General features: G+C 34.9%; 3 protein-coding genes across 5 annotated transcripts in view; 1 reads left to right on the forward strand and 2 right to left on the reverse strand.

Annotated features, from left to right (window-relative positions):
* CASK (calcium/calmodulin dependent serine protein kinase) overlaps nucleotides 1–16,052 on the forward strand; it is a 228,278-nt gene that overhangs the window by 120,427 nt on the left and 91,799 nt on the right. For all 3 annotated transcript variants that reach the window (XM_072847953.1, XM_072847962.1, XM_072847944.1), the window contains exon 6: nucleotides 7,231–7,333. In XM_072847953.1, the coding sequence (XP_072704054.1) occupies nucleotides 7,231–7,333 (103 nt within the window). The remainder of the gene's footprint in view (nucleotides 1–7,230; nucleotides 7,334–16,052) is intronic.
* GPR82 (G protein-coupled receptor 82) overlaps nucleotides 1–16,052 on the reverse strand; it is a 49,602-nt gene that overhangs the window by 8,923 nt on the left and 24,627 nt on the right. The gene's annotated exons all lie outside the window — the stretch shown is intronic.
* GPR34 (G protein-coupled receptor 34) lies at nucleotides 2,291–3,551 on the reverse strand. The gene has a single exon (XM_072847976.1). It carries the CDS (start codon nucleotides 3,531–3,533, stop codon nucleotides 2,391–2,393), a length of 1,143 nt encoding a protein of 380 aa, XP_072704077.1. The 5' UTR covers nucleotides 3,534–3,551; the 3' UTR covers nucleotides 2,291–2,390.

Genomic DNA, 16,052 nt, shown 5'->3' on the forward strand with positions numbered 1-16,052 from the left:
TACATAATTTACAAAAGCATGCCCAGAATACTAAGGTGGTGTGTTTTTTGTCCTGTGGAACACGTTTCTATTTGCCTTTGGCTTTAAAAGTCAACTTCATTTCTAGCATTGAAGCCCTGTACTATTACTTGATCTTCTAAAGAGATCTGAGTCTATTTTTGTAGTCGTACAGTGTCCATGAATTGCAATCCTTGTAAATGAAAATTCTGGTTTAAACAGAACACTTTCTTCAAAAGAATTTTAGAATTCAAATTCTGTTCAAGCCTCACTGTGTCGTTCGTGTCCGTCCTGTCCCGTGTTCCCCACCCCACCCACCCCCCTGCTGGTGATCAGTGTCATCAGTCAACTACTCACAGTAGAAGAAATATAGGCAAAGAAAGAGTGAAGAGGTAACGTATATATCTTGTGAAATGATGGTTATAAACTCCACTAGATTTACCAGAGTTGATGTAACTATGTAGAATTACTATACTTCATAGGAGAATTGCAGAGGACAAGGAACATGCTATTCCTTGCACTGTACAAATACAGAGCCAAGACAGTTCTTGCTTCAGCATACATGTAATAGGATGACAAGATGATAGATAAAAGATCATGAAAAAATATAATGCAATTATTGTGAGAATCAATGAAAAATTATTGTACAAATATCTTAATTGTACGCTGAAATGTTTAAGAAAAAAATGCAGTTACCATCATATTTTTATGAAAATTACATGTTTGCAGGAATCTCTCTCTTAAAGATTAAGAAACCCCACCCTTTTTTGCTTTAAAAAAAAAAAAAAAACACAAAACCCAAACACACTGGCTAGTCATTGTAATTTAAGATGTTTATACCCAGTTTCACCAAAACTGAGTGAAGTAAAATCACATAAAAATCAAACTAAGTTTATGTTTAGCAGAGGTGAAGTGTTATGTTTACTTTGTTCAGTAAGAGTTTTATGAATAGCTTCTGTAAAACCAGAATATTGTACAGAATTAGTAAAAATCCACAAGTTCTGACACAGATTTGGCATAAAAAGTCACATGACCCATCAGAGAAGTTACTGGTAGTTGTATTAAGACCAACTTCTTTACACCAGCTTACTTGAGCAATATTGCTTGTATGTGTTCAGGATAATAAATCCTTATTTTATGGAGCTTAACATGTAGTGTCTTATTCGTTCACCTTTCTGGCCTGTCATGCCAGACATTTAAGTTGTTCTTGGTATAACTGCCCCTTTACTCATCTTTGGGTCTAACAACCCCCACCTTCAGCCCCCTTTTTTTTAAACAATGTTACAGTTTGAAACTTTTTTTTGTGCCTAAATACATAAACCTGTTTGGTTTTAATCTGAGAATATGGATGTATCTATGGGATATTGCTGTTACATTGCTATTTACATAGCATCAGCAATTATCAAGATTGTTTTAATCATGTGAAAAGAGAAGGTCTGTGCCAGGGAGGAAGCGTGCAGCTGAAATGCGTGGCTTCAGGAATCTGTAGGTAGACTGGTGACTGAGCCTGAGCAAAGATCAGAGCTGATGCATCAGGTGTTCACAAGAGCTAATTTTTCTGTTCTGCTCTTTATGCTCAGTTCTGTGAGTTTATTTTCCTTGTTGAACTACTTTGTGTAGATACAGTCACCAAATTTGTCAGAGTTTGAAGGAAATCTTAGGTAACTAAAAATACCCATATGTCATTTCTCCTTCTTTAAATTCTAATTTTCTAAAAGCATTGCTTACTTTTCCTCAGGTGTTCGACCTTGACATTCATTAAAATGTTGAAAATATTATAAGGGGCTTAGGAGGCTTGAATATTTTAATTCTGCTGTTTAATAAAACTAAGTGTATCTTCTGTAATTATAACTGAATTAATGGTAGTCATATTCTTCACCTCATTTTTAAGCCGCATGTTGCTAAATTCTGAAATATTTTCTTGGAAAAAATACTTCTATAAATGTAGTTAAAACACTGATCTCTTTGAAACCTATTAAAACAGAGAAGTACATCAAATCTGTAATGGTTTATATACCTCTTTCAAATAGGGCACAGTTTACTTTTTGCAAAATTCATCTATTATTTACAAACACAAGTTGGTAATATTGTCTATATACAAGATTCCTTATACAGGTTCAAACCACTTCGTGGAAGTCTCCTTAAAGAGTTAGTGTTCTAGTTTAGTCCAACAGAAGATATCTGAGAAGTTCCTATTTTGTTTTCTTGGATAAACAAGAGCGAAATACTTCTGAAAAGTAACTTCTCATTTTCACAAACAGAAGTAAGACTTCTCATTTTTTTAACAGGAAGAAAGAGGCAGGATTAGTAGCTGTACAGTTATTGCCTTTGGTACAGCGTAAATTGATGTCCTGGAGCGACAGAGAGAAACTAGTATCCGTTCATTTAAATAATCAAATTAGAGACGACTTCTTTAAAGAACTTGAGTGGGGAGTGGTAGTAGATAATCTCTCTTGTGTATATTGTCCAAGCTTTATTTCTGAAGTGCTTTCCAGATTTAGGCCTGAATCTCCATGAAGTCTTCTGCAAATAAGTTGGAACACAGTCTTACGGACACTTCTGGACATTAGGAAATACATAACTGGGTCTAAGCAGCTGTTAAAAGATGAAAATATGAGCATCACCTCGTTGCATTTGTGAATGATTTCCTTCCAATAACAAGATGGATTTTGTAACTGTGATGTAATGTAGACAAACCGGAACATGTGGTAAGGAACAAAACAGATGGTGAAAATAATGAGTACAATGAAGGAATTCCTTGCTGTCTGGGTGTATTTTCCTGCGTTGGGAAAATTTGCTCTTTTCTTCGAAATTTTCAGAAGGTTCTTGGCAATTTTAACATAAGAAAGTATCAAAAGGAAAAAAACTATCCAAAAAATGATTACAATAATATAATTTAAAATTACTTCTGTCATTGCATTCTGTTTATTTCTGTAATGAAAGCACACAGTAGAATTGCTGTCCTTACTCTTAAAGAAAGATGGTGCAACTACTATTATAAATCCTGTTAGTGCAAGTGCCCACACCGTGCAACAAATATGTATACTTCGTGTAGCAGTTAACATTTTAGGACGCTTCACAGACTTATTTATTTTTACATAACGATCTAGACTAATTAGTCCTAACAGTACTATGCTAATATACATGTTCATATAAAACAGAGTTCCTACAATCTTGCATAAAATCCGTCCAAACATCCAGGTGTTTTTGGTGACATGATAGAGTATTCGGAAGGGAAGACAGAAGATCAGCAGAAGGTCTGCAATGGCTACATTTAGCAAGTAAACTTGGATAGAATTCCTTTTCTGATGAATGCACAGGAAAGAAAACAGGGCTATAATATTTCCAACCAATCCAACGACAAAAATAATAGAGTAAAAAACTATCAAAGCAAGTGACAGTGAGTTGTTGTCCATGGGACAACTGGCATTGTTTTGAATTTCTGAGACATTTATGGCTGGGTTAGTTTGGTTACTCCAGAAGACTTCCTTGTATGGCAGAATGGTCAGTAAATCAGCTGAAGCTGTAGCCATCATTTGTGAGGATTTTTTTAGTTGTTCTGTAGGGATGCAAAGAGAAATGTTAAGAATTAGGGCGCCATGGGACTGTTTTCACGTGTATGCTTGCTTTGTTGCATACAGTCTTATGTCATATAAACATAAACGGCAATAACTAAAAAAAGTAAATGTACCAAAGTATTGCTGTAGCTAAGTAGAAGAAGGACTTTCAGCTGGATATCATGATACAATGTAAGTCTAGAATAATCAGTTCCCTGTTTTTCTTCACGTGAAGTAGGCAAGAACAGATGGTACAGAGCACTCACGCAGATAACTGTTTTTGTAATTACATCTTTATTACTGCCTTGTATTGTTTTAAAAACCAACTATTATGTTTTGCTGGAAATTTTAGAAATTTAAATTTTTTGTTTTATCTATAAGTACAAATAATTCTTTTAAGATCTGATGTTAGGATTAGTCTTTCTGACACAGTAAATTTTTTAATTAAGATGCAAAACAGGGTAAGCATAGCTAAGTGAAGTATTCTCGGTGTTGATACAAAGTACATAGAAATATATCAAAACAATTCTAAACTCATCAGTACTGATTTTAAATAAGTACCCATGCTCTCTTGCATGCAGGTCACTAGTTTTCAATTAGAAAAGCAATTGTCAATTAATATTTATTTGGCTATGTAATCTGCTATAAGTAACACTGTGACTCAGTACTATTATAGTAGCTCATTTTTAATAATTTACATCTTCATGTAAATTGAAGTATTTTTTCCTTTTCTTGACTGGTCAAAAATCAATATTATGCAAAGAAACTAATATTAGCTGGAAACCACATTAATGCAGTAACAGATTGTTTTCACATCTTCCTTGTTTTCATTTCAAAGTTTTTAATTTCACTATGCTTATTTTTGACCAGGAAGGTACAGTCTGGAAGATAAAAGTCAGCTTTGACCAAAGAAGGAAAACCAAAAATGTGTGGTTAGGAGAGTAGAATCACAATAAACTGTTTAGAGAGATAGTTAAGACTGATTAGTAATGATACTACTTTTGTCCTCGGTCTTTAAGTCATAGTGATAAAAGATTCCATAAATAAGTTTATTTAGATTTTTTTTTTTTAAAGGGGCAAGGTTTTTTCCCCTAATCTCACAAAAACTTCGGAATTGGTTTTGGTACTCTGAGCTTAGTTGTCTAACAACAGTAGCAAGAAAATAATGACAACAAAATTTGCATGCTAGGTCTTAAAATGCAAACTTACATTTAAGTGTGTGATATAGCTACAGCAGTGAAAATGGCAGAATTTTAGGTAAAATTCTTAGTAAGACCTAATGTACATACAGAATCTGAATTATTGAGAGGACAGTCTAAAATATTTTAACATCCTACATTGGTTGATCTTACAATTGCATTTAATTTATACGATATGTTAGCAGTTTTAAAAATATTTCTGTTTTCATATTTGGTATTTCATATTGTCAGGGCAAGAAGTAATTTTAAAAGTTTGTTTAAAAAAACATGCTTTCAAATACGTCTTGAAACCTATCTACTACTATAACTTCTTGTTTATGTTACTTTTCTAGAAAAATGCTTGACATCGTGACTTGGATAAATAGTGACAAGTTTTAGGACAATGAGAGAGAGAAAAATTAATTACACTGCAGATACATTAGAAACATAACTTTTAGCTACCATAAGTTTTGTCATCTGTAAGCAAGCAGGCATGCTTAAACATAGGTATATTTAAGAAAGGTTTTGAAGGTCAGTAGTACCTTTGCAGTTAAGAGAAATTTTAATAGAAATTTGTTTTACTATAGCTTAAATATAAAAGAAGCCACTTACCATTCATATATTGAGAACTTCTGCTGATTTTCAATACCACGGGTGAAGACAGGGAGGAGTAACATGCAAGTCCTCTTATTAGAAAGCTAAAGCACCAGCTTCTCTGTGAAAGTGATGAGAATCAGCTGACACAGTACAATTGGCAACAGGGGGAAGTTTAACTAGTGTTGCAACTGGTTAGGTTTTTTTAAGATATTTTTAACTAGCAAAACTCAGTCTATTGAAAAGATCAATTTTGCTGTTAATTTGGGCTTTTCTGGGAGAGGTTCTTTAATAAAGTTTTTGCTGAGTTTCACTGTGAATTGGAGATTTGGATTTTTTTCTCAGAAACTTGGTTTCTGGTGAGCAGTGTTAGTGGCTTCCTTTTTGGATGACAATTATGTTGGTATAGCCTGTCTTATTTTTAATACTGTCATGGAAATAGTATCACTTTTTCAAGTGCAGGGTAAAGAGAAATCAACACCACACTGAAATGGTGCATTTTGCTTATGTTGGTGTAGTTCTCCCATCTACCTTCCTCCTTGCCTGGGGTTAGAAATTTGAGGTTGATCTTTTTCACTCAAAATGACAGTGATGAGAGAATGTGAAAGTGCCTTAAGTGTGCAGCGTGACAATTTCAATAAGGCAGAAGTGAAATACAGTATTGAGATAATACCACCTGCTAATACTACTTTAAATAGGATGCAAGGGATTGAAAATTAGATTGATAAATTGCAAATTTATAAATGAATTCTAGAAGTCCTGATAGAAGGTAGCCTAAATTTAACCATCATCTCAAGAACGTTGTCTTGACTTAGTATTCTCCTTAGCATTTGAAATGAGAAATTCCATGTTAATTTTCTTGATATATCATCTGTTTAGGAATCAAGCCTTTGTGGGATTCTGCAGATTTCAGTTAGAATTGTGAACAGGCTGTGTGTTCTTACTTGAAGGTGCTTGTTCTCGTACACTTGAAACTTTTTAAAAGAAAACATGAGTGGTTACAGATGATGACTTTACAGGTAGTCAGATTGAGCTTGTTGTAGCTCCTTTGCACTATTTTGAGTTCCTAGTTTTGTAGTTTAAGCAGTAATGTTTTCTCAAGAAGCAGTATACAAACGTGGCATTCTTCTGCTTAAATAATTTGGTTGACTGCAAAGGGAGGCTTTGAGTAAATGCAGGAAGTCACTCTATATTAAATGCAGTAGTTTGGCTATGGGTATTAAATACTAAATTGTGTTCTAGTAGATTTTGCCTGTATGTTGCTTCTTCCTACACCAGTCAGTATCCATCCAAATTGTTGTATAATACTATTCCAGTTTTTATACGTTACACCTCACTCTTATTAGTGGAAAGACTGTGCCTGGAATCCAGTTTAGAAACCTAAACAATTTTCCCCCTCACTGGAATATTTATTAGAAACATCACAGGAATTGTTCCTTTTCTGCAGTTGGAAAGTGATCAGTGCATTCTGTGATTAAGGCTCAAAATAGTATTTTTTGTTCTCTGTGTGAAGGATAAGATTTCACAAAGTGTATCATAGGCAGGATGTTTCTGCTGGAGAATTGAAACAGTGTAAGGCTTAAAGGTGAAAGGTAAAAAGAAAAAGTAATACCAGGTAAGAAATTATAGGCGTTAATTTTAATCTCAATTTTATTATTATTTCATTTTGTGTTCCTTGCGAGTTTTGTTAAGCCCTGAAAGGATTTTGCTGTGCCTGGGACATGTGAAAGAGAAGCCAATAAGGAAGGAGTCCATGCCAGAAAAAAATATCTGAAATTAAGAAATTCTTTAAAAAAACCCCAAAGATTCTAGCTTCTGTTTGCACATTTATGAAAATAAGTTCTAAAATGCAAATTGTATGTCTCAAATAATATAACAATTTGTCTGGGTTTTTGTCTTTTCAGCCACACTGTGTACTGCTTGCCTCAAAAGAGAATTCAGCCCCAGTAAAGCTTGGTGGCTTCGGAGTAGCAATTCAGTTAGGAGAGTCTGGGCTAGTTGCTGGAGGTAAGAAATTTTCCTTCAAAGTTATATAATATTATGCATGTTGTACTGCAGAGTTCTGTTCTTCCGACACAGCCTGGCCTACAAAACAAGAGCTCAAAAATAATCTTTCACTAAAGACTTTGTTAACATTATAAATGCACACAGTTAATCTAAATTGCTAGTAGAATGTAACATTGTTGTGCGTACATATACTGAGTATTAAATCCCTCTAAATGTTACTCAACAGGAGCTTACACTGGTTTGATCAAAATAAAATTGAAAAAAAGCAAAGAATTCTCCATTTTAATGCAATCCTTGGCATAATTCTTCCATGCTTGACAAAGTAAATCAAATAAAGATGCTATCAGGATTGAAATGTATGTCAAAGCAATTGAGTAAGGTCTTACTACAGCATCCTCAATGCTCCCCTATGTTTCTTAGGCAATTTCTGTCAGAATGCTACACTGTTTAATAGCAAAATCTTATTAGTTTTCACGTTACTCTTTTCTGTGTTTTAATATTTAATTGTAATTATTGCATAAGACATCAATATCTTGATACATATGTATATTTTTTGACTAAGTGTGTTTTGTTTTCTGTGGATTTTATTTCCTCTAGCTGCCTTCCATATTGTTCCAGACAATAGGGTTATGCTTTAATCAGCCTGCACAGATGAAGACCCAATCAATTTTCTGATCCTTTCATTGCCAGAGTAGGAGACCACAACAAAAGATTTTGTTAGTTTTAATTTTTTTTCTTCAAAATGAGTAAATTCCTCTCAGTACCATGCCTCTTCAAAACCTCAGATTTCCTAATCTAATTACTTAAAGGTCTGCGTCAATTTGGCTTTTATGTGCTCTTTAAAATAAAAAGCAAATCCAATATAAGCATACCAACAGCTTCCATTCTCTTCCAGATATCGCTAATGCCCTGGAAATATCCAGGTATCTTATTACCTAGAGACCTAGATACATCTTTTCAAAGAAACTATCCATTCAGTTAAGCTGCTCTTATTTCCTTAATAAAAAGGTCATTCCTTTCTTTACTTTTCCTGTGTTTCTGAAATTTTTTGTACCTCAGCCACTGCTTTTTTTAGTGATAGTTCCTACACTTTTGTTTATGATTCTCTCATTTTTCTTCTTTATATTCTCACTGAGCAAGTTTATCCATGTCTTCTGTTTCAACTACTCTTCTGGAGATAGTCAGGTACAGTGTGCTTTCTTTCAGACAACTAGCTGTCTCACAAGAAACCTCAAGTTTAACTTGGGGAAAAAAAAAAAAAATCTGCATTTTTCCCCAAGTTTGTCATGTCCTTCCTTTCCTGTTACCATTCACTGTCCTACAATCCCACTCATCATTCATGTGCTCAACCTCCATGCAGTTACCAGTACTGGTCTGGTCTTTCCTTTCCTATGTAAAAATGTTTTCATTCCTTTCTGGTTCTGTTTGCAGTACTTACAGAAGCTTCTTTCTTAAGCCTCATCAGTATAATATTTCTCTGTATCTCTTGCCTCATCTATCTCAACTTCTGCTATATTAGTCTGCCTTCATTTCCCACGCCCCCCCCCCGTCATTTGCAGTCTGTAGCCTTTTCCTTAGCACTTGTTACTTTCAGCTTCAAATTCCTATCGCTTTCAGAGATACCCAGAGTAATTCCACTTCATTTATATACCACGGAAGGTCTCAGTTCTACTGCTTATTTCAAGCTTTCTCCTTAACAGACTCCTTATCTCTTTCTTCTCATCTTCCATTCCAGTCTTTATACCACAAACTACATCTGTTACCTGACAATTCTTTTCCCTTCCAGAGTCCTACCTGAAGGCATGTTACTAGACAGTCCCCTACACAGCACTTGCAAGATTTTATTTCTTCAACTTTACAATATTACCCTATATGTGTTATATGAAAGTTAAAAATACTGTCTGTTTGAACTGATCTATAAATTTCTTGTAAAAAATTGTTTATCTACATATTTGTTTAAGTAAGTTATCCATATGCCCTATGGATAAGTTTTGTTTTGTAATAATAATAAATTACAGGCACCACTTATTTCTCAGTTGTCTCCTAAATGAAATAGAAGCTCTCCTCATAGAGAAGTTTGAACAGTATAATAACCAACCTGTTCGCTTTCACATTTTTTTCTAATTTTTAGTGAAAAACATTGATTCAGCTTAACATAGTCAATTATTTCCCTTTCAGCATGGCAATTCCTGTATTTTCTGATTAACACATCAAAAATGAAATTCTCTATTAAATAAGAGCTATTATGGCATTAAGGTTCTCTTACTGACCTTAAAACCCCCTGTGCTTCTAACCCGTTTCAGTGCTCAGTATACCTTAAAATTTTTACAATACTGAAAACACACTGCCTTATACTTACAGAAAGTGCAATACTTATTAATCTTTTTGTATCTAGGTAATGTGTATTACCACAATACCCTACCAGAATATACTCATTACTAGTGTAAATCCCTATGTAGATGACCCTGGTGTTCAAGAACAGAAGTCTTTTATCTTTCTTTAGATAAAAGATTTCTTTTATTTTCTTTCTTTATCTTTCCTTATCTTTTTATCTTTCTGTTCATGAACACCAATCTTTTACCTTTCTTTATTTTACGTTGCTTGGAGGGGTTTATCTTTTAAAGAAAAGGACAGCTTTCCTTTAGAAAAATCATGTCAACATTGAAAGTAATGTAACTGTAGTAAAGTTCAGCTGATAGGACTCTTCCCTTTATCTTGCATAAAAACCCAGCCATTATGCAAAAGCTCTTCAATATCTATGGTGATCACTCTCTTTTGTGGTAGTATTTTTCTCCTAAAATAAGAGTTGCTATATCTAAAACATTCAGGGATTACCAGTGTTCTAAAAATTTTTTCTTGCTTTCATGCATTTGCGTTTGTGCCATTTTGCTTGCCTTTTTATATGACACACCTGTGCCTGACAAGACCAGATTATGCGTAGCCCAGGAGAACACAAATAGAAGGGAATTTTCTCCCTCAGTGTCTTCAAAGCCTGCCTTCTAGGGTACAGCTTTTGCTTTGTTTGGGACTATGGAATTTTTTTAACTTAACAGAAGACATCTCTTTTCCCGTATGTATAAATTGTTTGGGGGGGGAAAGGGAATTTTTGTAATAAAGTTAAACTAAGTCCCAGGTATTTAAAGTAGACCAGTCCCAATCTTTTGATGTAAGTCCAAAGATAGACTTGTATTGTTTAGAAGGATTATAACTACAGTGTTCTTTTGAGCAGATAGAGGCTTATTTAACAGAAGTGTAAGGGAGCTCATGATAACAAGCTATGACATCATACTAGATGTCATTAATGAAAATATCTGTGGAATAGATTTTAGGAACATGACTGTATTTTATCAGCTAACAATCCAGTGGAGTTTATCATTAAGGGAGTTTAATTATTAGTAAGTACCCGAAAAAAGGACATAGCCATAACTCATTTTCCATAAGACCAGAAGGGAAATGTAAGGAAATACTTTTTGTTCCACTGTGTTTTCCCATAAGCATGTGCCATCTTCTGAGCCACAGGAAATCGTTTTCATTAGCTACCAATCTCAGAAGGTCTCTTCTTGCAGTTCTTAGATCAGCAGTGGAAGATTGTGCTAAGTGTATTCATTTGAAGCATTGAAGTAGGCACTTTAAGATGGAATTCTGGCATTATACACAGTAGTTACAGATCATCATAAACATATAAGTGAACTCCTTTATAGAACAGGATGTAGACAGGAAACAGTCCATGTTTGCATGGTTACGATGCAGCTGGAGTAGTGGAACCTCTCGAAGTCAGTGATTTAATAGAGCAATCTCACATTATGATCTCTGTCTTCTTCCTTGGACAATTTTTCTTTCAGAATGTGGTATGAATTGTCACAATATTTTCTTAAATAAATATGACATCAGATTTGTCAGATATCAAATATCTTTGATGCTAAATCTTGGGATTTTTAGCTAGTATATGGTATAAAAGTCTGAAGGAACAAAAGCCATTGAGTCCACAAGTGCTATTTCCTCCACTTAATCTACTTATTTTCTCCTGGTTTTGACTAGTGCAAAATAAGATAACTTTACAGACCTAAATGGTATGAGGTTCTATACTAACGGTCAAGTCTTATCTATGGATAGTTAACTGCTTTTACTTTTTATCTTTAGCAGCAAAATGTCACAGGTACCATGATGCTAATCTAGTCCAGTATTGATTTTTAATCAATAAGTCGCTTCAGAATCCTGTAGTATTTTCAGGTATCCTAACACAACCATCATCATCTTACTGGAAAGCATCTTATATGTTCTTAATAGAAGTACAGCACATAAATATCAAGTGTTCTTGGTTCTTCGTCAGCTAGCCTTCTAGACTTAGTACAAAAATAGCAAAGGAAGGCATTGCCATAAATTTTGCTGCAAATAAGACTATGGAATTGAGGGGGACGAATCTTTTATGTTCCTTATTTTTGTTTTGTTCCCATCAGTGTAAAAATGATCATAGAATCATAGAACGGTTTGGGCTGGAAGGGACCTTTATAGCTCATCTAGTCCAACCCCCCTGCAATGAGCAGGGACATCTTCAACTAGATCAGGTTGCTCAAAGCCCTGTCCAACCTGACCTTGAATGTTTCCAGGGATGGAGCATCTACAACTGCTCTGGGCAACCTGTTCCAGTGTTTCACCAAACTGGATCTTCTTGGTGGTTTTACAAACCCCAGTTTAAAAATCATATTTTTTAAATGTTGTTTTTTTACACTGCATAGACTTTTTTCCCTTTTTCATCATCAGTGTCTGAATGATATAGTGAATGTTTCTTTTGTTTTCCAAGGAGACATAAATGTTTGTAAGCTGAGGTCCTACGCTACTATTCTTCTTTCACTTATATGGTAGTGTTTCTTTCCTCTGCAAAGCAAGAGCACATTATTTCAGTAATTTTTTTTCCTGAGAAATAAAAGAATGTGAGCCTCTTCAAAGCTTTGCCTCTGATAGACTTTGTTTTATTTAAAAAATACAATTGTGGTTTACTGTCTCTCAGAAATTCTACTTCACATCTGGGCTGATTTGAGAGTTCTTACAGGAGGCTAATGTGTTTAAAAGTCAATTTAGGTTTACTTCCTCCATTATAGTTTTATGGCTGAAAAGGCCATTGAATCAATTATTATAATTTGTCTGGTTATCATGTGATCTTTGCTTTGTTCATTTTCTGGACACTAATATCCACTTGTCCAGTTGTCTGCTGATGCATCTTTTAAAATACATTTTCTTCAGACAATCTTCTGTGCTGAAGCTGGATTGCCTCTTTTTGTTGTTGTTGGGTTTTGGTTTTTTTTAATTCTATTCATCTTCTCTGTACACCTGCTTTAAACATCTCTATTGTCTGGAGTAATGTGGAAAGGAATTTAAAGTAGTAAGGTATTGACCAGTCTGATCTGTTGTGTGTGATTCTTCGATTCCTTCCACATTATTCTGGACATCCCACTCTTTTAGAAATTCCTTAATTTATGAACATATTTCTTATTACACTATTGTGAGAGGTCAGATGGTGATGTTTATTAGTACCTCACATTTTTTTCCTAAAAATTATTTGTTCCAGTTGTTTCCTTATACATCGTTCAGATACTACTGCTGTTGAAAGACTCTCCTTCTGATATCTTGGTCATCAATCCCCTGCCTTAGGGATGACAAAATCTGATTGGGTCTCTGTATATACTCTTCTTCTTGTGGAAAGCATAGCCCTATTGTCTGGAATAATATGGAAAGAGTCATAGAAACTAAATTATCAAAGGTAAGTCAAAATTTATCTTTGGTGCTTGTGAATTATATCAGATTGACAACACCTGAAGACTGAAGCTCTCTGTTTATCCACAGGAAAAATCAGCAAAATTAGCAATTTTATAAATTTCCAGACTACCAACATGCCTCAAAACTGGCTGATAAGAAAGCTTACCTCTAGAAATAAGACGTCTAATGTCTGTACCTATTCAGGCATTGAGTGATTCCTAAGACAGCAAAACGCTTTGATGTAGTCATTTATTTACAATTAATTGGGTGGAGGCAAGTATCACATTGAATATATGCCACTGCTGAGTCTTCATACAGTGATGGTTTTCAGTTAATGCTACTCTAGAACAGATAAGAAGAACCTAGAAGCACATAGACAGAAAATTGATTCCAGTCTTCCATATGATTTCTTCTCACATACAAATACTAAAAATCATGTGTGTATGCATGCATGCAATATTTATTTAAATAAAATAATATTATTTTTTCATGTGCAGTCATTCGAATATATCCATGAGTGTTCTTATATCCTGAAGAATAAAAGAGCTGTGGAATGCAGAAGTTATCTATTAAAGAAAGAAAAATGCCTTTGCTTACTGTTCTTTCTCACACTGCCTCCAAAAAGATGCACATCTTCTCCCAAAACACGAAAGAAAATTCAAAAGCTTCTAAAATATTTTAAACAATTGAACTCTTGAGAACAATTTTAAAATTTTACACTGGACATGTTTAGAAGGCAAATTTTCTACTAGATAATTTTCAACAGAAACCAAGTATCACTACTTGGTCTAAAAAGCAGTGAGTATCCATGATTTTAGAAAACTTTTCTGTCTATAGATTCTGTTTATCCTGTTACTAATATTCACCTTACAGTTCTTGTAGTTGCAACATAGGAAAAATCCCTATCTATGTAAGTTCATGTGTGCACTCCATTCATTTTGCTGACCTAAGTGCAGCTGAGCAGTCCTTGCTCAAGTCAGTTTTTAGAATAACCTTGAAATCATCATTTGCTCCTTTGATGAACCCAGTGAAGTGGTTAGTTGTCACGAGGATGACAGCTGCCCCAGAAATTACTTTAGCCTTTTTAAGTTTCTAATGCATACATACACATATATATGTAATTTTTTACCCTGTTTAACTAGACAGTTCAGTCTCAACCAGTTAAGTTTCTGTTTGTTCTGCATTTGCTTTTTCATGGAGGTGAAATTGTGATTTCCACCACCATCACCGCCCACCTGTCTAAAGTATCGGGATCTTGTAATCTGCACTAAAAAGGTTATGAAACCAAGTAATTCTGTAATTATTTTCACTAATTATAATCTAGCAGTGGTAAAGGGCAGGATTTTAAGTTAGCCTAGCCTTCTTTCTCATTTCATTTGTATTTATGGAGTTCTCATTTTAAATTTAAAAGAGAGTATTAAGGTTTAGTAGTACTGATTTTTCAGCACACTATTAAGTAGCATCCATTTTTCATCTAGTTTATAGCAGCAGTCTGTTGGGGTCTTAAACAGCTGTATAGAATGTTACCTATTACTGAACTAGTCTAGTCCTTCTGCTTAACATCAAGCAGTTCATTGAAGTGGATTTCTCTAGTGTACTGATTGCAAACCAGGGCAACAAAGATGCAGTTTTTCCACCTGTGATTTAAGTTCTTTAACTTCCAAGGGAGGAGGATGAAAACTTGGGATGATCAGAGAGGGACAGTGTTTTTTAACCATAACTTCTAAGTCTGTCAGTTGGTCTGTAAGAGCTCTTGAGTACTAAGTAAACATGCAGCCTCACATTCTGATGTGGTGTCACCAGATAGAGCAAAATAGGAACCCTGAAGTATCAAGAGGCTATAGTTTGTCTATTGTCACATAGAAAGTAGGAAATAAACCTTAAGAAGCTTGTTCTGTAAGAAAAAAATGTGTCTATGGAAAAAAACTATAATGTGATGAAGGTCACTGATAATGAACAGAGTGCTGGCAGTGGATGGCTACTGCATAAGAAATGCTTGCATGCTATGTTTTGTCTGCAATTTTGATAAGCATACTGTTGCAAGTTATGTTTGCCACTTGTTGATATTCAGTAGTTTTCTAAGAATTTTTGTATTTCCTTGCCCTGTGGTCAGGAAGTGGAGGAAGAAAGGAAATCTGAAATTATTGCCTACCATCAAGACCTTTGCAAAATTTAGGGAAGCTGATTAACGGTCAGTTTCAGGAAACTATTCTGTTCTGCATAAATTTATGAGTGTGTATAAATAATGAAGGATTTTTCTTGCTTATCAATTTCTGCAAAGTAATTTTAATTTGAAACATTTGCTGAAGGGGAGAAGGAAGCAAAAAAATACACACTTTTGATACTCTCTTGACGCTGTAGTCTACTTACTTTATACAGCCCATGATTAAATCAGGTAAGGTGATATTTGAAAACTAAAAATGAAAGAAACAAGCTGTATCTTTGGAGGAAGATTAATCTTATTTTTCCCCATTTAATCGGTATTCTGTATGTTAATACCAGCATAACCACGTGTGGTGGGTTGACCTTGGCTAAGGGCCAAACTCCCACCAGCTGCTCACTCACTCTCCCTCCTCAACAGAGCAGGGGGAGAAAATAGGACGAAAAAGCTCATGAGTCGAGATAAATACATGCAAACTGCTTACCAGTTACCATCACAGGTAAAACAGACTTGACTTGGGGAAACCCAGTTTAATTTATTACCAATTCAAATAGATTTGGGTAGTGGAAAACAAAGACAAAAATGAAAACGCTACCTCCCCTTCCCAGGCTCAACTTCACTCCTTCGCGCCTGGCTCCCTTACCCCTCAACCCTGAGTGGTGCAGAGGGATGGGGAATTGGGAGGCTGTGGTCAGTCCATAACAGCCTCTCTCTGCCCTGCCTTCCTTCTCACACTTTTCTCCTTCTCCAGTGTGGGTCCTCCCATGGGCTGCAGTCCTTCAGGACAAGCCTGCTCCTGCGTGA

The sequence above is a fragment of the Ciconia boyciana genome, chromosome 1, assembly GCF_034638445.1.
Source record: "Ciconia boyciana chromosome 1, ASM3463844v1, whole genome shotgun sequence".
Classification (NCBI taxonomy): domain Eukaryota; kingdom Metazoa; phylum Chordata; class Aves; order Ciconiiformes; family Ciconiidae; genus Ciconia; species Ciconia boyciana.

Bases quoted from the DNA above. Each gene is read 5' to 3' on its own strand.
- GPR34 (XM_072847976.1), bottom strand. From the start codon at position 3,533: ATGATGGCTACAGCTTCAGCTGATTTACTGACCATTCTGCCATACAAG.